The following is a 22,945-nucleotide window of genomic DNA, read 5'->3' as shown; positions in this document are numbered from 1 at the left end:
CCGGGCAGCTAACTCTTCTGCGATGGATGAGCAATCTCTCCCCACCTGCATCCCATGTCTGCTCAGACGCTCAACATAAGGCTGAGGCTCTGCTCTTTTTTTGTTCACTGGTGCTGGGTCGGTGATGGTTAACAAAACAGGGATGCTCCAGCCTCCCAGGCAGCCTCCAGCTTCCAGTGGGTGCGGTGGACCATGGTCAAGTAGGACTCGGTGGGAAAATGAGACTTCCGGTGGCGCTTACCAAAATAAAGGCACTTGAGAACGTCTTGATGTCTGTGCTGCTAGGACGATTTGATGGGTTTGTTTGTTTGTCTTTGTAATAAAATGACTGCTATTTATATCTTCATAAAATCTTATCATCTCTATTGATTCTATTCTTGTATTTATTTTGATTTTTTTAAATGTTATTTTTTCCGATCTTTCTTTTTCTGTGATTTCGCCTGTTTTATCGTTTTTATTCCTTTTACTTGTACTTAGTCATATTGACTTTTTGTCTCCTTACATTTTCTGCTCTGCCATGTTGTTTTAACTCACCTTAGACTCAGCTTCCTTGTGTTTGTGCTTATTCTGTAATATCGTTGGGAAAAAAACACAAGTCATCAGCCAAGTCAATAAGCGATCTACCCCTAGTATACAATGCATACATACATGATTCATATGATATATGCAACTCATCATTTACTTTTACTTGTTTGTTTTTTTAAAGCCAGAAAATTCTTGATATATCTTTGGGCCCCACTACAAGATTGGCCCCCCAAAGTAGATAGGCTAGTGATGAACATTGCATTAAGACCCTCAGTGCTCAGTGGTTGTTAACTTTGTTGAAACTTTGTTGTTTTATGTGAAATCATGTTGTTCTTTGTGAAATGTTGCTAATGTGAAATTGTCTTGTGTTTTCTGAAATGTTTTGTTTTCTGATTTTTTTTTGTGTGTGAAATGTCAAGGTCATAAGTGTCCATACATGCTTTATACAATTACATATAAAGAAAGTACGTTTTGATGTGATTGCTTTTTTTCCCTAAGGAACAATAATTGACTGCTTATTTCGAAGCCTAAGTCACACCACTTCCGGTGTCATTTTGTTTTGTTTGCGGCTGACTTGACGCAGATCGAAGGTAGAAATAACGCACGCGGTAGCATTTCTTCTTTCGACGTCAGTGATACAACAGCAGTGAGAGAATAGAGATGAGATCAAACTAACACACAGACAAACACTCTTATAATCACTCATTAGCACATATTTTATTGTTAAAGTAGCGTCAAACACTTCCACAAGAGGCTGTGTGTTCGCGTGTCGTCTTTCGCACTACGGTGTATGAAGGAGTTTTGTTCCCTTGGAGACGCCGTAGCGGCGGCTGTGCGCGCAGTTTCCGCCCACCCCGACCTCAGCAGGAAGCGAGCGGACCACAGTGAAAGTAAGCGAACTATCAAAACAAACTAACTGCACCTACAGCATCGCCTCATCCCTGACACCACTGAAGCTAACGGTGCACATCATCACCATGGACGGTGTGCCGGCGCCTTTGCGATGCTTCAACGAGCGCCATTCTGCGGAAATGTTCGTGGATGACGGGGTGGAATCGGTGACTTCAGTGGAGCAGGTGAGCGGAGGCACAGATTAGCTTCGTTAGATAATGTGGCTAATGCTAATGCTGCGAGTGGCAGCCCTCCACTCTGGATGGAGGCGCGTCTGGAAAAGTGTAATAGAGTTTCAGCTGTCTTCAACATTTAATGTTTTTTACTCATGAAAAAGCCTACAAATTGTCTGAATAAAAAAAAAAAAGAGAAAGAAACTAGTTCGCGCTCATTAGGTCGCCGTGCTTTAGCTAACCCAAGTGAGCAAACTTTAGCATTAGGTAGCTAGCACTCTACCTTAAATGGATTAGGTGTGAATTAACTTAGCTGTTAGCTAAGTAACTTAAACAGTCAGGCCAGAGGAAGGACGGAGTCCATGTGGATTTATTCTGCGACTGTTTCCGAAACTCCAACAAATATATAAATTGACGTTGGATATCCAACTAAGTGTTTAGTTAAATCGATTCAGGTCCAGTAGAAGCTAATCACAAATATAACGTTACCGGAAGCACCATATATGATTTTATGCTGTATTTATTTATTTGTCTGTCTTAATTTAAGGTGGACAGTGTGTGTTAGTGTGTTTAGTTATTGACATTTTTAAAACTCCAGTGTAAATGTGCTGGGGTTAGCTCAACCGCTAATTTGCATCCATCAGCTGATAAAGTACCGAGAAACTGTAGCACAGAACTGCCAAAGCTAAGTCTACACAGGCCATTGTGTAGTTTTTCCAACATAGAGCATTTGTCAAGTTTATCTGATCTGCCTTCAATACCCAAAATGCAAAGTGGCATCACTGAAGAGCAATATATCAGATTACATGCAGCTTCCTCTGGAGCCAGAAAAGGCTTTATACTACTCTCTTCACATATGCAGTAGTACTCCCTGACCTAAGACCTGTAAACACACTTTGATGTATACATTTGGTGGAGTTACCCTTTAATAATAAACCATTAAATCTTTAATTTCAAGCACATTCCCGTTACAAATGTACTCTAAATAGGGGTCGACGGATTATTGGCCCTGGCCGTTTATTGGGGCAGGTATTCAGTATTATCCGATTATCGGTATCTATGATTTTTCTGTCAGATTGCAGACAAAATAAACTCATTTAAAAATGTGCTACTTTGGCTCTGATGCAACATCCTCTCACACTAAGAGTTTCAATTTTACTGCAAATGAATATCAGTCCCAAATATCGGTTTTCACTCTCCTTGATTTCTAACAATCGGTATTGTTATCAGCCCTAAAAAGCCATATTGGTCGACCCCTAACCCTGAGTAATACTAGACTGGAATACCAATAAACATCAAATGAAATGTGTCGCATTATTTTGGGGGACGAAAAATGTTCATAAAACACAAAGTAAAATGTCACAGAATAAACAATCAAGTGAAACACTAAAAATATCCCTAACCAATTTTCAGTAGTGTATGTGATGTTTGTGCAAACCGTACATCTGCTCTCTATTTGGTTAATGATGATACCCAGCTGATGAAAAGGCTGAGTTTTTTATTGGTACTCTTTAGCTCCTGATGTGCTTCGTAATGACCATTTACACTCTGCTCTTTCCTGTTGTTTCTTGTCCACTAGAAAAAAGTGGAACGCAGCATTGAAGAAGTCATCAGCGTTTACAAGCAAATACACAGCTTACCGCAGTAAGTATCCAGAGTGTCCACATGCTGTAGAAATATTGTGCTTTAACAGTATCTGTGTATTTGTTTATTTATCTAGTTACTTTCCTTGTGCAACCAAAGTTGTATGCCCTCTGAGTGTTGTTGTGGGTGGGGGATATTTATAAGTTCAGACATGTTCATGCACAATTTGTTAACTGTTGTAAAAAAAAAAATTCAAAAATAAACTAAAGAAATATTGTGCACAGCTCAAGAGCAGTTTTTTGATAAACATGTTCCAACAAATGGAAGAACAGTGGTTTATGTTTTGTACGTATGTATTTTTTTGGTGAGCAGGGCTACAGCTAACTATTGTTTGCATTATCGATTAATCTGCATATTATTTTTCCACGATTAATATATTAGTCTCTGAAATGTCAAAAAAGCTCATCAGACATCTTAAAATTGCTTCTTTTGTCCAACCAACAGTACAAAGTTTTTTCTCGAGTTTTACATTGACAGCTTTTTACTTGTTGTTCCTCTTGTCTTTCACACAAAATGTCTTTGAAAAATTATGTCTTACATTAATTTTCACCGTAATTCTTTTGTTAGGGTTGTTCCATTAGGTCCCAGTTGTGTTCCCATCTGTGGTTGTGATGATGTTACACACTACGTAATGCTTACCATAATTCACTAGAAAATCTGCTCCAGGAAATACTCTCTGTCCTACATACATTATTTCTTCAGCTGTCAAAACACAAAAAAGTCTGATTAGATATATGCATTACAAAATACCTGCGGGGAGACACAAACCAGGACTGTTGAAATACATTACATTGTAAAATATTAAGCATAATCAAATATTGTATTGCGGCTGCATCGTTTTTTTAATACTTAAAAAAAATAATATTGTGAACGTAATTTTTAGGAGACGTTGAACTGCCTTATCTTTGTGTAAAAGACAGAAAATGACGTTGCCTCTGCTTCAGACATGAATCTCTGTCAAGTCAGAAATAAGTACAATAATTATGTGAAATCAGGACATTAAATTGGCCTGACCGTAGCTCAGTATATCATGAAAGCCTTTATGCAGTGTATAAGATCATTATGTGACCAATAAACTGGACAGAAAATGTGTAGCTGTAGTAATGACAGTTATCTATTCATAGGACTCTCATAATGTTGAATACATTTGCTGCCATTATGAGACATTTACAGGAACACTGCTCATTGGCTGTGGCTGCTTTTGATCACAAACACCTGCTGTGTGCCAACAGAGACTGCTGCACGCGCTGATGTGTGATGGCTGTTATCTGAATGGTGTGTTGATCAGCCCACATACTTTGCTCCTGCTGTCAGCTGTCATCAGTCCGCTCTTAATGGGGTGACTCATTTCATTTCTATGACAACTGTGTGGACCTGAATGTCAGCAACGATGCAGCCAATGTGGAGATACATTTTGTTCCATTACAGAGTAAATGGTATTCTTGCATTGAGTAGTCATCGTCTGTTTTCTGTTTGGCTTGGACTCTGCGTTCAACAAATAGGAGGCAAGGTCAGACTTTGGTATCGATGTGTTTTGTTTTAATTTGATACTAGTATGTAACATTTTATATGCCAAATAAGATATTGATTTAAAATGTTTAATATCGGAGTCCACCATGTAGCAGTAGCCCAGAGTGGACAAACCAAATACTGGTTCTAGAGAGGGCCCTTCACATTTTTGGGTTTTAGGTTCTCCTCCACGCTTGGAAGGAGAGGGTGAGGAAAGGGGTATTTATTTGGTTGCAATCTGCAACCTCATCACTAGATGTCACTAAATCCTACACACTGGACCGTTTATTTAAATTGTTTCAAAACTGACGTTTTCTTTAAGTAATGTGACAGTGGTATGAAGTAGATAGAAGTAATGGGTGAAGAAACAAAGAGGCTCTTTTTGTGGCCTTTATTTGAAAGGGCAGGTCCATTATTTAATTAAATTTTTTTAAAGGTTGTAATATAATTCTGTAGCTTCCCAGTAGTCTTAGCTATGTATTCAAATCTGAACATTCAAATTTTGGTTAAAAAATACATAATGTTTTGGAGTGAAAGTGCTTTTTCCTCAAGCCCTTCTGCAAAGTTTTTCCCATGTGAGGTGACATTTTCTGCATGATGATGTCGCTATAAATAAACCCTAGCCCACCTAATGTTCCTCTCCTCTGTGACGGAGAGCTACAGGTCTTTCCCCGACAGGATGAAGCGTATACTTTGGCTGATTTCCCACAAAATTTGGCAACAGGGCACCATCTCACAGGATTGATTTCGTGCTTTAGAATGTAACTGGTGTCGCACAATCAGAAAGTTTTATTTTTCTGATTCACTGCTTTTTTCGTGCTACTGCCACTCGCTCTCTTAATTCACTCTGTGTCCTGCCCGGCCACTGCTGCTCTGTCTCTGTCCGTCTCCCTCATTGAGCAGGGGTTTAGGTGCCAATTCTAATAGAGTTTTTACAAACAAAACAGATCCTGCATAGTATGCCTTCAAATAGAGTTTGATTAATTAATAAGAAAAGCAGCATTTTCCACATCCACTTTGTTCTCTTCACTGTTCATGCAGCGTTGCTCTTTGAAGTTCTTTCTGCATTACATTCATTTAACTATGTAGATATATTTTCTTCAAATAGCGCCTCCTTGCATGAAGACCTTTACACACTGCCATAAAAAAAAACTAAATATGATTTTAGTAGAGAAAATCCTTCCATTTTGTTTTCATGTGACATTTTATTCAGCCTTGAAAAAACCCTTTGTTTTTAATTGTAGATCCTGATTTCCCTCAGGTTGTAAAACCACCAAATGAGCACAAAAACAACTGAGGGCGTGACCTTGCTGTGTCAGTGGTAGCTACAATGCTTCCCTTTGTACTCAAGCTAAAAGTCACAAGAGGAAAGTTGCATAATCGGCCAATTATGCTGCTAAAATGAAGATGAGACTAATGAAATATAATGGATTTCAAAGCGGATGCCTTTGCAAAAACCAAACCCTACAATTTAGATAGAAGTTGGAAGTTTATTATTCAGCTTCAAACATCGGAGTATTTGTTCCCTCTTTTTCAGACTACTCAACTTGAGACTGAGATTATAGGTTTTAATATTCCCTAGCCTGATCCGCTCTCAACATTTAAACAGCCGAGTTGAATACTCGTCTTTATGAACAATACTGTGGTGGGCGGACCGGCTTTTAGCTGCTTAGCATTCGTTCTGTTCTCCCCGCCTGATTGTTGTTGTGTTGAGGAATTGCTGCTGTGAAACTTGGGGCAGCGATCTGTGACTAACCCTGTGTAGGTAGAGTGTAATTACAATCGTCGTGGCAAACACTGCGTGAAAAGGGCAGGCAGTGAATTGGACTGGGTGGGTGGTGATGAGGAGGGAGGGAGTGTCAGCTGTCTTTGACTCACTGACACACATTAATTTGTGTTTGTGTGTTAGAAGCTACAGATGCAGATGAAAGTTGCGCTGCTGTTCCTGTGGAGCACACTGAAATTAAAATGATGAAAGGGAACTGTGTGTGACTGGAGATCAATAAAATGTAATTAGATTGTTTTTTTAAGTGAAATTGTCACACATTGGCTGGTTCCAGCCTCTTAAATATCCAAATGTGTTGCTTTTCTTTGTCATTTATGATTTTAAATGAAAAGTCTTTGGGTTTTGGACTGTTGGTTGAACAAAAGGAACTAGTTGAGATTGTCACTTTGAGCCCTGGGAAATTGGCATTTTTCATAATTTCTTTTTACATTTTAGAGACTAAAAGATTATTCGGGAAAATAATCTGCAGATGAATGAATATTGAAAAAAATAATTAGTTGCTGCTCTCATGAAGAGTATACATACAAAACCATACAAACAATTGATACAGTCACAGAATATTTTGTTGCATGTCGTAGAAATACGCAGGAGTAAGTCAGCTCACAGTCATGTTTTGGTCCCTAGTTCTTTTTTGTGCTACACAAGGCCAGAACACTCTCTCGCCAATAGAAAGTGAATGAAACATTTGGAAGAAAATGCAAAGAAGGCACCAATTTGTCTGCGGAGAAGACGAAACACCTTAAAATATAGATATCATTGAATAAATAAGTACATCTCTCAGATTTTGTGGTATAGTTTTTAATGTGTGTGTTAAATTCCAAAAGCACTTACAGACAGGATCTTGATTTTCCTCTTTGTAATAATTAAAGTTTATTTTTTATGTGACATGATTGAGTGTGAAACAAACGGAGAGGTTACTTAAAAAACATTTTTTCCAAGAGCAGCATTTTTACAGAGGAGATTCTTAAATCTTTCTTAAATATGTGTTGACATTTTACAGTTGCATTCAACCTGTTAATCCATCCTTCTGTCCTGTGTTTGGTCTTCAGGCCGACGTTGTTGCGGGAACAACACTACCAATATCTCAAGAAGGGCTTACGTCACTTATCAGATGCTTATGAGGTACGGTATCACACTTCCAGCAAGCAGAAGAACACATGTTGTAACATCTGTTGCGGCCATTTAAAAAGTATTTCACTGCTGGAAAGATGGCCCTTGCATAAAACTGGGCTGTCTATGCAGCAGAAAGACATAAATATTTCAATTTGTGCCACATGACCAGAGAAAACAGAGGAAGGGCTTTGGTATTCCCTTTTGCTCAAAGGGGTTAGAAAACATATAACAGCCAGGATGCACTGCGCTGGCAGCTGGCTGGTTACAAACAATATCGTACTACAGCGAAACAGTACACTAAAATGTGTTTTTCAAAACGTTTTAGGTGAGAAAAAAACGAACAGGATACTGGTTCATATTTGTGCATATAGTTATTTCAACTTTCACTATTGCAGCTAAACAATAGGCAGCATAGTAACAGAATCTCGGCCTAGTTGTATTAGTTCCTGTGTGTCAGTAACCAGTGTAGACCTGAAGGACAGTCACACTCACTGCCTCTGGATGTGTGTCTGATTGGCTCGCCCTGCTTTAAATAGAAAAACCACTGTACTCACTCTGCAAAAAATATGCTCGTCCGCTTTTGGGAAGGTCACCTCACCTGTTTTGTTGTGCGTGTGTGTGTTAGCTGTTCTCTACTTTGGAACAAGCATGTGTTTTCTGCCCGGCCTGCAGCTCCCTGTCAGACTGATTTGACTGCAGATTTGATCATTTCTTGGTTTCCTTTGAAGCCGCATTGACATCAATGGTGCAGCAGTGTTGGAAAGAATTGGCAATAGAAATTCAAAGCTGAGTCACGATGTTCTGTTATAAAAACAGTACAAAAGATTGTATTGTATTGTTTTTATCATAAGCACCATCACATGTTTGCCAACTAGTGGTCTGATATTTGTACATTTTGTCAGCTCTGTTATTTTCCTCCTCTCTGTCTGTGTGTCCACTCTTTCTCTGGCCAACTGATCTCACCAGCTCTTTTACTGCTCTAATTGGTCATCTGATGCCCATCTGATCATGTGATGTGTGTGTGTCTCTGTGCGAGTAGTGTCTGGATGCTAGCAGACCGTGGCTTTGCTTCTGGATCCTTCACAGTCTGGAGTTACTAGAGGAGCCCATTCCTGCTGCTGTCGCCTCAGAGTGAGTCACGCACACAAGCAAACACACACACACACACTTGGACTCTACAACTAAGCACTACCAAGGGGCATTATTGAAGCCAAATAAAGCCTGTGCGCTGCCAAGGACTTTTTATTATTTATTAGCATTAAATTAGTCTCCTAATTACTGTAGTAGAGCAAATGCTGTTCTAATTCCAAAGTTTGATAGATAATTAACTGTAGCAGGTCTAATTGCAACAACAGTAGAAGCTGTAGTCGTTCTTTATTATGTGCTGCAGTACATCTATTAATGCAAAATAATGCAAATGCCCTACACACATGAATTTGTACGACGCAATGTGGTTTTTTTATTTGATTAATTTATGGGCATTCAGCAGTGTTTCACTGTCCACCTGGTGTTAAATTCCCAACATCCCCAAAAACAACTGTATATTACAAATTATATCCAAATAAGATGACAGTCTGGCAAAATAGCCTCGCCTGCTCACTCACCATTGTCTCTGTTAGCATCTTAATGGGATGGAGACATCAGTGTAGCAATGTCTGGCTCCAAACTGGAGGATTTTAGTCTCACGTAGCGGTCAATGGCTGATCATTTTTGACATAAATCATAAATATGTTACGCATGCAGTGTCGCAAAACGGTAGCGCCTGGCTCTGCTGGGGATAACACTCTCCTTCTGTTGATCTGATTGTTTGATGTTAGCCCGTGATAGATGGTGTTAGATGTTTCTAAGAGCAACTTTTTAAGAAACAATCTGCAGCGTCAGGTTATCTATATTGTATATTATTGCACACACCTGCCTTGGTGTTAAGGCTGAAGATGCCATTGCAGTGGTGAATAAGAAAATTCCAGCAGACAAAATCACTTGTTAAAGGAGCACTATGTAGTTTTGTAGAATACATTTTAATCAGAAAAGAAAGATCTTCATTGACTGATTTTTTTTTGTATTACTCCTAAACTTACTCCTAAACTCCTAAACTAAATAAACAAACTCTCTGCGTTTTAATGTTGAATAAACAAACTGACCGTAAAGGACAACACAGTTTCATACTGTTTTACTTCGTTTATATGCGGCGGACCCTGCCACCTTTCTAGCTTCAAAACGGTTTTCTGGGGACCTTATTTTCCTCTGAGAACAGCTTGTTTATACAGTTATGGAAAAAATAACTATTTCTGAGTTTGTATTATTACTTCATTAATATAGTAAATATTAAAATTCTGAGTTTGAATTTCTTCTCCCAAACTACATAGTGCCCTTTTTAAATACAATATTACAAAGAACGTTGTCTTCTCTCCCAGACTCTAAAAATAAAGTCTGGCACTACAACTCAACTCAAGTTTTTTTTTTCAAATCATCCAAACTGAATAAATCCACAGAGACAGACAAAATGATTTAACTGCACATGCCTAGAATACAGCTTATTCCTCTCCTCCATTTTTCCTGTATAGCATTGAAACCAGTCAGTCATTTATTTCCCTTATTGTTTCCACATCAGCAACAATTAACCTTAATTTGTATCTGTAATCAAACACCGCACTAATCAATAATCATGATGTTGATGCAAGAAGCAGTAAAATAACGTTTAAACTCAAATGATCCTGACCAATCAACGAGTCTGATGGAAGTATTGAGGAGAATAGGCAGGTGTATTATGTTCGTGCAGCTGTAACTTCAAACAGTGTCGCTCTTATCGTCACCAAAATGCCACTCGATTAAATTACTGCCAGTCCAAAGTAACACTGCAAACCCCGTAGCGAGTGGCAATGCCAGACTGCCAACCCACACTCTCATTATTACTGCGAGGGGTGCCAACTCACCGGCTGGCACTGCCCAGCGCCAGTGTGACGCTCACACACACACACGCAGACACACACACATACACACACATACACACACACACAGGCCCTTCAAGGATTTCTAACAATGCAACCTACAACAGATTGCTCTCTCTGTCCCATGAAGTGTACACTGTTCTCAGGTCAGTATTGGCACCGGACCGGTTGGCCAAAGTTAATGTAGGTTTCTCTTCCAACTCAGTTGGCTTGAGTCACGCTCGCAGTTTTGTGATTTCTCTCCATGGCGGAGGATGAAGAGGACGTTGATGTGAGAAGCAGCTTTGTGCACGAAGGACGGAAAAGAAAGGAAGCTGTGGTTGAGGAGGTCTCAGCTCGGTGCCACATCAGCAAGATGTCTGAGCCAGTGGTGCTCACTTTACAGCCTGCTGACTGTAGTTCTGAAATGCAGATGATTTGGTGGATTATGATTTCTGCTGTTGTTTGTGTGTAATGTGTAAGAGAATTGGTTTGTCCGAGTGAGGTTATTGGAAGAAAAGTGCTTGCATTTGTTTTTGGATCTTATGGGAAACTGTTTCTTTAAGTACACACTCCCACTGAAATCTGTCCTGTACAACCTCTGTGAGAAACTGAACTACAATTAAACATTGCATTGGGAATAACTTCTTTTTTTCCCCCCCCTCAACAGTGTGTGTCAGTTTCTGGCTCGCTGTCAGAGCCCAACGGGGGGTTTTGCTGGAGGACCAGGACAGCACGCCCACCTCGCACCTACCTATGCTGCTGTCAACGCCCTCTGTATCATCGGCACAGAAGAGGCCTATAATGTTATAGACAGGTACGGTCTCTGTCTTAGACTACACAGAGTATAACTGTGGTGGTAAAAACACAACTTCAAAGAACACAGAAAAGTCTCTACAAAAGCAGACTTCAATAGAGTCTTAGTGGTGGATTGTTAGTTAATTGTTTTGTTATACTCGGAAAATCTTTAACTTTTAACTGCCGTGTGTTCAAGATTAGGAATATGCTTGAAAAAAATGCTTGATTTTTTTTTAAGGCCTACCAAGAGGCCTATACTACGAAGCAGGATTTGGGGTTAGCAGGCAAACTTCAGGTTTAACTCTGGGTTGGCTTATAGCTTTTGGTCCTCGGTCATATGCTGCAGACACCACCCCTTTTATGTGAACACAATCACGGCTACATGCAGAAAACCTTGGTTGGCTTATCAAGATGATAACCACCTTTGTGTGAACACTGCCTCATTTCCTTTGTCAGGTTTAGTGAGGCCTGATAATGAGAAGATTTTGAACATACTGTGTAGTACAGACCTCCAACTAACCCTAACCCAGCACTGATAATTATGATTAAAACATACAAAGTTAATACGAACAGCTGGTAAAATAAATAGAGCGACTGTATACATTGATTGCTTTGGGTATAAAGGAATGCTGTAGACTTTATTTTTCACAGATGCATTTCTAGTAACAATTTAGATGTGAGGATAAAGGCTAGATGAGATGTTTGGTTCAGGTGCCTCGAATGTGCTTGAAAAGTGCTTCAATTTTACTCTCAAAAAGATGTACGATTTCTGTTTTTAAAGCTGCACTCTAAACTTTAGCATAGTGTTCAGTGGCATAGAAAGATAGCTTTGATGTAGAGTGAACATTTTGTCCTCAGCAGTATTTTGAATCTACAAAACTCGAGACATTTTATCTGTTTTATAACTCAAGTCTCAAAAAAATCCCTTCAGATGCCAAGATCAGCAGTTTGTCACGGTGACATTGTCAGAGAGATATAACTCAGGGTTAAACAATTTGCTATAGATGGTAGAATAAGAACAGCGCCTCGTGCTGTCTGAGTGAAAAAGATTTGGATTATAAATTAACTTAAACGAGCTTTTTTCCGTTGTATCAGTTTTATGGAATAAAGTAATTATGAGCTGTCGAAGCTTTTAATCAGCTGAGCATTTAGAGTTAATATTTACATGATGTTTTAATCCTCATTTCTGTGTTTATTCTGCATAAGGGTGAAGTTATAAATGTCTGTGTTGACTTTTTATCAATGCTTAATTAAATTTGAACTGTTCCCCCTCCCCCGTTCTTTCTCTCACCTTATCTCCTTCACTCAATCCATATCCTCTGCTCTCCTGCTCCTCTTCTCGCCATATATATCTGCTCTCCAGGGAGAAGCTGTTAGATTTCCTATGGTCAGTGAAGCAGCCAGACGGCTCGTTCGTGATGCACGTCGGAGGGGAAGTGGATGTCAGGTGAGAACCGGGAGAAGATGCTGCCTGCTCCACCCGTTTGTTCCGTTTCTTCTTTTGATTCCCGGTGTGGCATTTGGTTTGTCAGCACCACACAATAAGATCCATAAAGCACCAAAATGAAAAACACACATCACAGTTTCAATTAAGAGCATATTCGGTGTCTGCAGTGTTATTCATTATTGTGTATTTGTTGTGTGACAGTCAGATAAATTTTAGTCTTTTCACCAAATAAGTGGGACATTTCTAAAAACTAGGCCTCTTTTTATCTCCCTTTCCTTTGAATTGTTTTGCTCTTTTTGTTCCCTTTCAGCGTTGATGGAAGAAGAGAAATACCCACATCTCTCTTGCATAAGAGTGAATTTTTTTTTTCTGAGTTTCTGTGCGCGCGTGTGCGTGTCAGGTTTTCTCTCTTTGAATCTGCTATGTGGAGCAGCAGGGTTTTAATAAGCAGCTTTGAGGTATCGTCTTCTCTTTCAACAAAGAACCAAAAAAGTCAGAGTAACTTTCTCGCTCTCAGAGGAGGCTGTTCTCAGTTGCCAACCAATTAATGTTCCAGCATCGTTATGTTTTATTAAACTCTTTTCCTCTCACACGGGTTTGCTTATCTGTCGCTGTCCTGTGAACACCTCGCATCTCCAAAATGTCAACTGAACCGCCTTGTATTAATTCCTGATGTAATCCAGTGGATTTTTAAAGGGGTTTATTGGCCTAAAGAAGCAGAAGGATTTGCTTTAACCCACTTTTCGTTTAGGATAAGTCTGGTGATATTCATTATTTTATTACCGTCAACAAATCCCTTGAAAAGACCAAAACTAACAATGAACTTATCCGACTAAAGCCGTCTGTTCCGTAGACCTATATTATCCATTAGCACGTTCCTTCATTGGCATGAACATGGCCATTGATGTGAGTCAGTCATACATACACCATCCTGCTGCTGCCAATACTCACCAGAGCAGTAAATGTGGATTAATCTGCAGCTAAAAATAGTGCATTTGTGCAGTTGGGACTTTTCACTCTTGTTTGAATCATGTTTGCTAAAGTGCCAAGCTGTTTTTGTAAAGAACTAAGCCTTAAAAAAATGTGGCCCCTGTTTTTAAAACATACATTTTCAGTATAAACAAATGGGCTGAGTGCCACAGACAGGGTATGTAATATATTACAACATACACATAACATAGGTACACATGTTAACCATTAATTTATTAGCATGAGTATTAGTAAGACCTATAAGATAACAACTCATTTCACATAATATATTTTAAAGATAAGTCAATATCCTGTAGTTTATGACCAACTGAGGGTAAAAAAGACTTAAGATGGAGTGAGCAAAGACGATTTAATGTTCCAGTGCTCTAATACGATTTGTCTTGTAGATTGTAGACCATCTTCTTCGTCTTTGTCTCCTTCTTCTTCTTTCTTCTTCTTCTTCTTCGATTTCTTCTTCTTCTTCTTCTCCACAAACCAACCTTGAAGGTCCATACTGCCACCTACTGCATTCTGTTACAAACCATATTTATGAAGTGTTATTGAGGTAGAATATCTAGAGCTTATGGAGGGAAACTCTTAATGGTCTAGCAGTAGTAGAAAGTGGTCTTGCATTAGTAAGTGTTTTAACATGACTAATAAAGCGCCAATATGTATGTTAATGAGCGACTACTTAACTGTTTCTGCCCTTAAATAAAGTGTTGCCGCTATCTTCATACTATAGTTAGTGTGGCAAAGTCACCGGCAACGCTGCCGTTTTCTGAAAGAATAACACTTTTTATTCGTTATCCACAAAATCAATAAAGACATGTGATATATTCATCATATTCAGTTAAAATGTCCTGAGCATGCACATGGTCAGCACCACTCATGTTCAATGTAATGATGATGTATCACTCAAACATGTCAGGCTTTGGCTGCACAGGTGATATTTGTTAGTGGGGTAAATTCACTGCTGTTTCTGCTCTCTTTAGGGGAACTTGTTGATAATAACAATAAAGATAAATTAGTATGAGCCTCATCTTTGAATTCTTCATAAGTCCAAGGTTCAAAGCTTTACAGTCTTTTAACAGTAAATCTAAAGACAAAAAAGCCCTGAAGAGCACTTCACAGTGTGACAGGCTAAAAAACAAACTGGATGTTTATATTTGGTGTGCTGGCAGTCTAAAAATACGATGCTTTGGAAGATATCATGTAAGTGTGGGAGGAGACTTCCTGCTCGCCCACATCTGTTTTTTTTCCTTTTTATAGGAGCGCATATTGTGCAGCTTCTGTTGCATCGCTCACAAACATCCTCACACCGAAGCTGTTTGAGGACACGACCAACTGGATCCTCAGGTGCAACCCACCACCACCACCACTCTTATTGATTTGAGACCGTTTTGTGCCTCCATTTGTCCATAAACCAGAGAGTTTGTTTTATTGACCGTTTCCTCTGTCTCCAGCTGTCAGAACTGGGAGGGCGGCCTGAGCGGGGTGCCAGGTTTGGAGGCCCACGGTGGCTACACTTTCTGTGGCACAGCCGCCCTCGTCATCCTGGGGAAAGAACATATGCTGGATCTCAAAGCCTTGCTGGTGAGAAACCCCCATCATCTGACATTTTCACAATAACGGGCGCATTTCTCAGTTATTCAAAGAAAACAAAAAGGGTACGAGAGTAACATAAAACACCCTCTGCTCAGAATAACCTGAGGTTCAACTTGGGCTCGAGTTTAAGGACAAAGAAGATGCTATCAGCGTCGGTCACAACAGAGCCTTTGTGCTGGAGCAATATCCCTTTTATAGGCTGCTGAAGGGCCAAGCGGAAACACACAGCTGTGATAAAATAAGAATCAAATCTTGTAACCCAGAGCGAGATCTCATAAAGTCAAAGGTCCGATGATGTCTGTTGAAGACCCATGTTGGTACCAAATATCACAGTTTTTCTTTTTGCTTATTTTGTCGTTCATCAGTTTCCTTGAATTTGTTTTCAGCAACATTTTCTGTCTCACAGAATCATTTTCAGGTGCAGCTCTGAGCGACACCTTGACATTTTTTCATTTTAGTTCTTTATGACACCACCAGGCTCAGTCTTCTGTCATTTGACTTCTTCCACAGACATAACAGGTCAGAACATCAGCCTTGGGGCTTTAGTGTGGTTAGAACTAAAGAGATGTGTTCAAGGACTCAAGGACTGCAGCAAAATAGATGTTTAAAGGAACAGTTCACCCTAAAAACAACTTTTTCTCATATCTGTGGTGCTGTTTATTCACCTAGATTGTTCTGGTGTGAGTTGCCAAGTTTTGGAGGTATCTGCCGTAGAGGTGTGTGTATTCTCAGCTTGTGGTGCTTAAAGTGCCAGAAAATGCACTTGAGAGATTAGATTTGCAACGCTAATCAATCGTCAACTTTGAATTATTATTATAGGTTTGATTAATATTTGAAGAAAGAAAAGTCAGTATTCTCTGAATCCAGCTTCTTAAATGTGAATATTTTTTGGTTTCTTTCCTCCTCTATGACAGTTAAATGGATATATTTGGGTTGTGTACAAAACAAGACATTTGAGGACGTCATCTTGGGCATTTTCTGACATTTTATCCACGAGTTTCCTGGGTGGGTTACTGGGGAAATGAATATAGGTGATACTTCCGGTGCTGGTAGAACTAGTGTGACAAAATATCATAACTGGTGCACTGGCTGCACTTTCAAGGCTTTAGAAGCGTAAGCTAAGTAGGCTAACAATAATAATAGCGTTAATATTATACACACGATTAAGTCGCTATCCTAGACCTTCATAAATGATTAATACGCTGTACCAATTTCTCTAAAAAAGAGGATTAGCGACCATGGAAATCAGTATATAAATAGCACTAAGTCTCTGAATTGCCTCTTTACTTTCTCTCTGAGCTTCAGGTCATCTGGAGAAGAGATGGTGTGTGTCTCCAGCAGGCCTCCCTGCAGCATTTCTTTGACCTGTTATTTAAAGGAGAAACAAGTGTTCAGAGTCTGTTAGGCAACATTTATAGTTATCTTTCAGGATAGAGAAACACTTTATATTCAAAGTATCAAGGATGTAAAATGCTCCTCTGGCAACTGCCATCATACCGTCACTATCATCCAGCATCTATTCAAATTCTGTGTTCATAAAGTCACATTTGCATGTGAAAACCAGTTTCTCTTTATGCTAGTAGGCCGTTAAAACATCCCTCCTTCTTTAAACAACCGCACAGCCAAAGTTTAGCAGTGCACGGCCTCTGAAGTTTCCCGTGTCCCTGTGTGTGCCCTGGAGAACCTCTGCAAATATAGACTTCTGTCTGGGGGGGTTTAACCTGAGTGTCAGTGGAGCTGGAGGTGACAGACGGGGGCCAGGACGGTCTTCTGTGGTGCAGTTAAAGTTGGAAGTTGACACCAGGTCGAGAATATCCACAGCAGCAGGACTCACCTGCTGTACACTATCGCCTCTGTTCAGCTACGTGTCACAGCAGTTGACACAAGTCCGATATAGTGCAATTATCGTTTTCCTAATTTGCTGTCTTTTCTCCGTTTTATAGACTAATTTTTCCACACATTTTTTAGCCCCAGCTTTCAAAGCAAGTGGACACTAAAAATGTCTGTAAATCCTTTATCGCTGTGTCTATTAATACATACAGTTTAGTTCTTTTAATTGAACAACCATTTTGTTTCCTGAACATTATGCGGTATTTGAGTGGGTGTGAACAAAAATGGCTTTTATGAAGTTGTCCTTTCTCGAGCGATGGAGGATGAGTCACACGCTATGAAACAGCCCCAGTTTTCATCCCCGAGAGAATGAGTTAATCAACATTCAGAAAAGATTCACGTTGCTGGCAGCGCTCAGATTTATGTGGCCTTGTTGTGTTTATTACTCCGTATTACTGAGGTTCCATATTCAAGGATGACAGTTAACAATCTAGTGAAGAGCAGAGACATTTGTACAACCAAGTGAAGACAATGACGGCTTTTTAAAAAGCGCTGCCTGTCAGGTGCAGAGAAAGGGAAGCCGCATGTTTCCCACAGCGCAGCCTGGTCAATGACTGATCAGTCTGTCTGTTCTAATTAAATACAGACTCTCAGCAGCAGCACGCATGAAGCAGTTATCATGTAGATTTACTGATCGAAGATCTCGGTTCATGTCACATGACGGATCAGATTTCCTTCACGAGGAAAGAATGTCCTCGAACATTTGTGAAATAGTGATGGTTAAAGTCTCTCTACCATTTAAAACTTAGTCATTCTGACTCACGTTGAACATGATGCACATTTATAAGCATGTTTCCTTTGTTTTTCCTTCTGAAATTAACCCCTGAGCTAACACTAATAAGATAAACACTGTCCTCCCTCTTCCTCTGACAGATCAGACCCCAGCTGGTGTTAAACCCAATATTCCATTATTACTCAATCCAAGTCATCTACACTGGATCCGCACCAATTAACGGTTTCCATGGCAATGATAATGCAAATTCCCTCCCATTTTGACAATTTTAAGACGCCGCTTTCCTTCATTTCTTCTCCTGCGTCTCTGCCTCTGGTCCTGTGAGACCCTGAGGGGGTTTCAGAACTGCTCTGTCGCTGAGGAGGGTTTAACATCCTCCTTTTAAATAAAATCTAAACGGTGATGCCCTGTATGTTGTGTCAATGTTTCCTCACGGTATAGAAAGTGGTGTTGAATATTGATGTTTTTCGAGGTATTGTGTCGCAGTTAGAAATTCCAGCATGGTGAAATCACTAATGTGCGCTAAATGTGTGTTTGTCCTCCTCAGCGGTGGGTGGTCAGCAGACAAATGCGATTCGAAGGAGGCTTCCAGGGCCGCTGTAACAAACTGGTGGACGGCTGCTACTCTTTCTGGCAGGCTGGACTCCTGCCTCTACTCCACAGAGCCTTATTCAAAGAAGGTACTGTATCTTCAGTCATAGTAAAGGCCTGAGGTCAGGCATGCTGTCTAACGAAGTTTTCTTCACGAGTTGTAAAAACTGACCAGCTGGTGCACTTTTTTTTCTACTCAAAACTCCGATCACTGCTGTTTTTCTTACCCTTTTCTCTCTTGAAAGTTCACTCAGTATCATTTTTCTCCACTTACATGTGAGAAATTTCTTCACGTGGCTTGAGAATTTGACAAAACGTGATTTTGCTCACAATAAACCGAGAAAAACTGCTTCCAGATCTTAAGTGTAATTAATTTGGTTTTCTTGTGGAATTCCTCCATGCAAGTGAGCTATACAAAAGGAGAGTCAGCTGTTGGAAATATACTGTTGGCTCATCAATTTCCAACCTGAAAACACATTTTTAAGTGAGTTTCTCACAAAAGTTTATGTCCTCGTGCATTTTAAAGTTCAATTTGCAGTTAACAAGACCTTCAAGCAGCACTCAGAAAATGCATCATGCAATAAAAAGTAAAGAGAAACAGGAGCAGAATTGAAACTACATAATGCACCTTTAACCTAGACTAGACTAGTATTTCTGGTGCTGACTAGCGAGAGTAGCAACCTTCAATCGACAAGAAAACAATGAGTCTTAAATGAGAGTTTTGAGTTTGACTGGACTGTTTGTGCAGGAGAGTCGGAGCTGAGTCGGCAGCGGTGGATGTTTGAGCAGCAGGCCTTGCAGGAGTACATCCTCCTGTGCTGTCAGAACCCAACAGGGGGCCTCCTGGATAAGCCTGGCAAGTCAGTTCCACACCATCTGGACACACTCTCACTCACACACACACACACACACACACACACACACACACACACACACACACACACACGTACATCACGCCACACATCAAGGCTGGCACACTCTACACAATCAAGTGTGATTCACTTTGCTGTACTCGTCCACATGAGTGTCTCGTGTTGTGTGTTCATGTGTCCAGATCCAGAGATTTCTACCACACGTGTTACTGCCTGAGCGGCCTCTCCATCGCACAGCACTTTGGAAACATGGACCTCCATCATGAGATGATCCTCGGCAGGGAGGAGAACAGATTGGTAAGGGAAGACGGGTGGATTAATTAAAAAATGGATTACTTTCTGATGAGAAAGGATTCGTCTAAAGTAGTAGTGTCTCCTAAAAGATGAGCATTACTCCTAAATGTGTTGTTTACTTTGTTACCAAACAGCACGATGGATCAGTTTTGATGATTTAATTGGTGTTACAGCGTCTACAGCAGTAATGTTTATCTGCAGATCCTTGAAAATGAAAAGAAAAAAATTAAAGCAAATTAAATTAACTGAGCGCCTTTTTAAAAAAAGTCTCATCTCGGCTCATTTTGCCTCTGATGCACTTGAACCCTTTAATGTTTCCACCATGTGGTAAATTATTAAACTGCTGGCTTCTTTTAATCTGCTAGTTTGCAGAAACATTTGCTGTGAATTTAGACAGTCAAGAGAGGATGGCGCTGTTCTTCATTTCTGCTCCTTTAAATGCATCACATGCTTTTATATCTTCGGTGTGACGGTCGAGGCTTTTATTTCCTGATCTCGTCTCACTTTGATGCAGATATAAAAGGAGAAGCAGTGACTGTTTGGTGGAGTTAGAGCAATCAAGATGTGGTTTTACTTAAAGATGTCAGTGACAGCGGCCGTGGTGTTGCTTTTATTTCCTGTTTCCTGTTGTATTACTCACACTGACAGCTGGTTACAGTAAATCTGCCCATTGTGACACGCATTTGCATATCACCTCTTCGCAGTGATGGAAGTACATTCAAGTACATGTTTGACGTACTTCCTTTTTCTACTACTTTAAACTTCCACTCCACTAAGTTTTGGAGTACTTTTTACCACATTTATTTGATAACTTTAGTTACTTTGCAGATTGCGTGTTGCATCGGAGGCAAAGCAGCTTAATTTTATTTTATTGGCAAACAGTTTAAAGAAACACTGATACTGAAAAATGTGGAATATTGTATCCGATAACGAGCTAGTAGGACAACTGGTCGACCTACAGTATGCAGTACATTCATACATTTAATTATATATCATTTACTTTTACTTCAGTACTATTCGTATGGGTGACTTTCACGTTTATTAAAGTAATATTTTTACATGATATCTTTAAAGTGTGACTTTTGGGTACCTTTTAAGCTTCAACAATGCCCCTGAGGTTATAATATATAATTCAGCAGCCAGCCAGTCACCCAACAGTGGGTTTGTTTTATGTATCTCTGTATGCTGGAGGTCAGAATCTAGGATTAGTTTTATTGTTTATGCTCCTTTTACCAACAAACAGAGGTAGGGGTATTAATGATTAATTGTTTAATCGGCGTATCCTGTTACAATTTTCAATACTTGCTGATCTGATATTTCAAAATAAAATACAAAATACTGCTATGAGGAAAATGTATATTACAACATTTATAACAAAAATATCTAAATGCAATTTAGAGAAAACATGAATAAATCCATAAAATAGATACAAAACAAGAATATGTTCTCTTTTTTTGAGACATCATCAGTTAGATGTTGATTCAACTTTGGAAATTCCTGAGGCTTCATTTGTGGCCGTGTTGTGTCAGATTGAATTGCACTGTTTTCTCTGCTACCACAAGCTAGAGCTGACGAAATACAGGAGATTTTTTTTTTTTTTTATGAGATTTTATTTGGATTTTTCCGAGATACAACGTCCACTTAAACTCAACAAAACAAAGCAAAGTGAAGACAAACCAAACAAAAATAAATACAAAGACAACGTGCATTTAAATCACACTTAACAAATAAGCTCAACTCAATATGTCATCTGACCAACACAAATGAAATTTGTTAATTATGCATTAACGTGCATACATCTTATACAACAATCCTTTACAAGTTCATGACCAATCAATTAATTTTACTCTATGTGGCATTATTGCCTTCTGGGAAAAAAAGAAAAACAATGAAAAACAAGTTTAAGTACAAAGGTTTCGTTTTGATGAACTCAGTGCCAGTTAAATATCTCCCTATATTGTTTCAAATTGAGTTAGTTTGTTCTTTTTTAATAGCTATCATCTTTTCCATGTTCAAATAATAACACATTTCTTCTTTCTTGTGGATTTCCAGTATCATTTTCTTTAATACAATGAATGAAAAAAGAATAATCCAACTGCGTGGATACGTCACTGTATCCTCTAACATATCTCAAATATACTAATTGATGAATTAAATTAAAAATCCATAGCCTGATGGCCTCTGATAGCTGCTGTTCCATATCCAACCAAATCCCAAAACACTTGGATCAGTGAGTTTTTGATTTTCTGTTCCTGTTTGAGCATTATATTTGTTCAGGATTTCTTTTCTTAGTTTGTTCGTAAATTTAACTTCCTGACTTGAAAAGTCTTAATTGTACTGTATTGTGTGTTGAGAGGTGTGTGTACTCGCTTTGTGTGCCTCAATTTTATGTTTTTGGTTTCAGAAATACTGTTTGATAAAGATGGAAAATGCATTTTAGATACATTTAAATACAGTGCAGAAGTGTTTAAAGAAATTGATTCTTTCACTCTGAAGAAATCAATGAAGAGTCTCTGGACAGTGGAGTCAAGTTACAGTGTACTGTAATTGTTAGGACATACAGAATAGGTAAAAGTGAAACTGTATAAAGGAGTTAGATAAAGCTGTGATGCTGCTTCAAATGACTTTTTGTCCTCTTCTTTAGGCTCCAACTCATCCAGTTTACAACATTTGTCCAGAGAAGGTGGCTCAGGCAGTGCAGCACTTCCTCCGGCTGCCTGTCCCCGACGTCAAGAAGCAGCCCGCTGCCTCTGCTGACGACAGACTGGAGGATCCCGCCTCCGGATCGGCAGACCATCAGTCCTAGTTAGTCCTCAGTGGAGACGTCACTGCGCGTGAACCTGCCAACTCTGGGAAAAGGACTCGAACCAGCAAACAGCGGTCAGGTCTGATGTAGACGAGCCCGAGAAGCGTTCGGAGGGTCGACCCTCAGTAGAAACGAGGGCTGGAGTTTAGGAGCAGTTTGCCCGAGTTAAAGGTCGTCAGTCGTGTGTGGACAGCTTCGCATTCAGCTGAGTTTTTGCTTGCAATGCCTCTTGTTTTCATTCTCTGAAATAAAAGTGAAACTTTCTAAAGTTACAGTATGACGGAAGTTAATAAAACGTTTTATAATGTTGTTGTGAGATGCTTTATAGCTATTTAAGGACTGGTACACATGTCAGACGAATCATTGCTTGAA

At 39.5% G+C, this 22,945-nt stretch overlaps 1 protein-coding gene across 2 annotated transcripts; it reads left to right on the top strand.

The window, feature by feature from the left end:
• The first annotated feature begins 1,252 nt into the window (after positions 1-1,252).
• On the top strand, positions 1,253-22,882 carry fntb (farnesyltransferase, CAAX box, subunit beta). Of its 2 annotated transcripts, XM_073493147.1 has the most exons (12): positions 1,258-1,601; positions 3,169-3,233; positions 7,578-7,650; positions 8,681-8,772; positions 11,239-11,385; positions 12,730-12,813; positions 15,052-15,138; positions 15,246-15,375; positions 18,558-18,690; positions 19,350-19,461; positions 19,656-19,770; positions 22,412-22,882. In XM_073493147.1, exons 1-12 carry the CDS (start codon positions 1,503-1,505, stop codon positions 22,571-22,573), a joined length of 1,299 nt encoding a protein of 432 aa, XP_073349248.1. In that variant the 5' UTR covers positions 1,258-1,502; the 3' UTR covers positions 22,574-22,882. The 2 variants fall into 2 exon arrangements, with proteins under 2 accessions (XP_073349249.1, XP_073349248.1); XM_073493148.1 differs by lacking the exon at positions 22,412-22,882 and having other exon boundaries at positions 1,253-1,601; positions 19,350-19,457; positions 19,656-19,767.
• Positions 22,883-22,945: the final 63 nt, after the last annotated feature.

This window comes from Pagrus major, chromosome 22, assembly GCF_040436345.1.
Source record: "Pagrus major chromosome 22, Pma_NU_1.0".
In the NCBI taxonomy this organism is placed as follows: Eukaryota; Metazoa; Chordata; class Actinopteri; order Spariformes; family Sparidae; genus Pagrus; species Pagrus major.
Note: the sequence above shows the minus strand (reverse complement) of the source record. Positions and strands in the feature narration are given on the sequence as shown.

Excerpts from the sequence above, each read along its gene's own strand:
- fntb (XM_073493147.1), top strand. The coding sequence starts at position 1,503 with ATGGACGGTGTGCCGGCGCCTTTGCGATGCTTCAACGAGCGCCATTCT. Across the intron at positions 8,773-11,238 it reads CCTGCTGCTGTCGCCTCAGA|TGTGTGTCAGTTTCTGGCTC; the intron begins GTGAGTCACGCA and ends CCCCCTCAACAG. Across the intron at positions 11,386-12,729 it reads GCCTATAATGTTATAGACAG|GGAGAAGCTGTTAGATTTCC; the intron begins GTACGGTCTCTG and ends TCTGCTCTCCAG.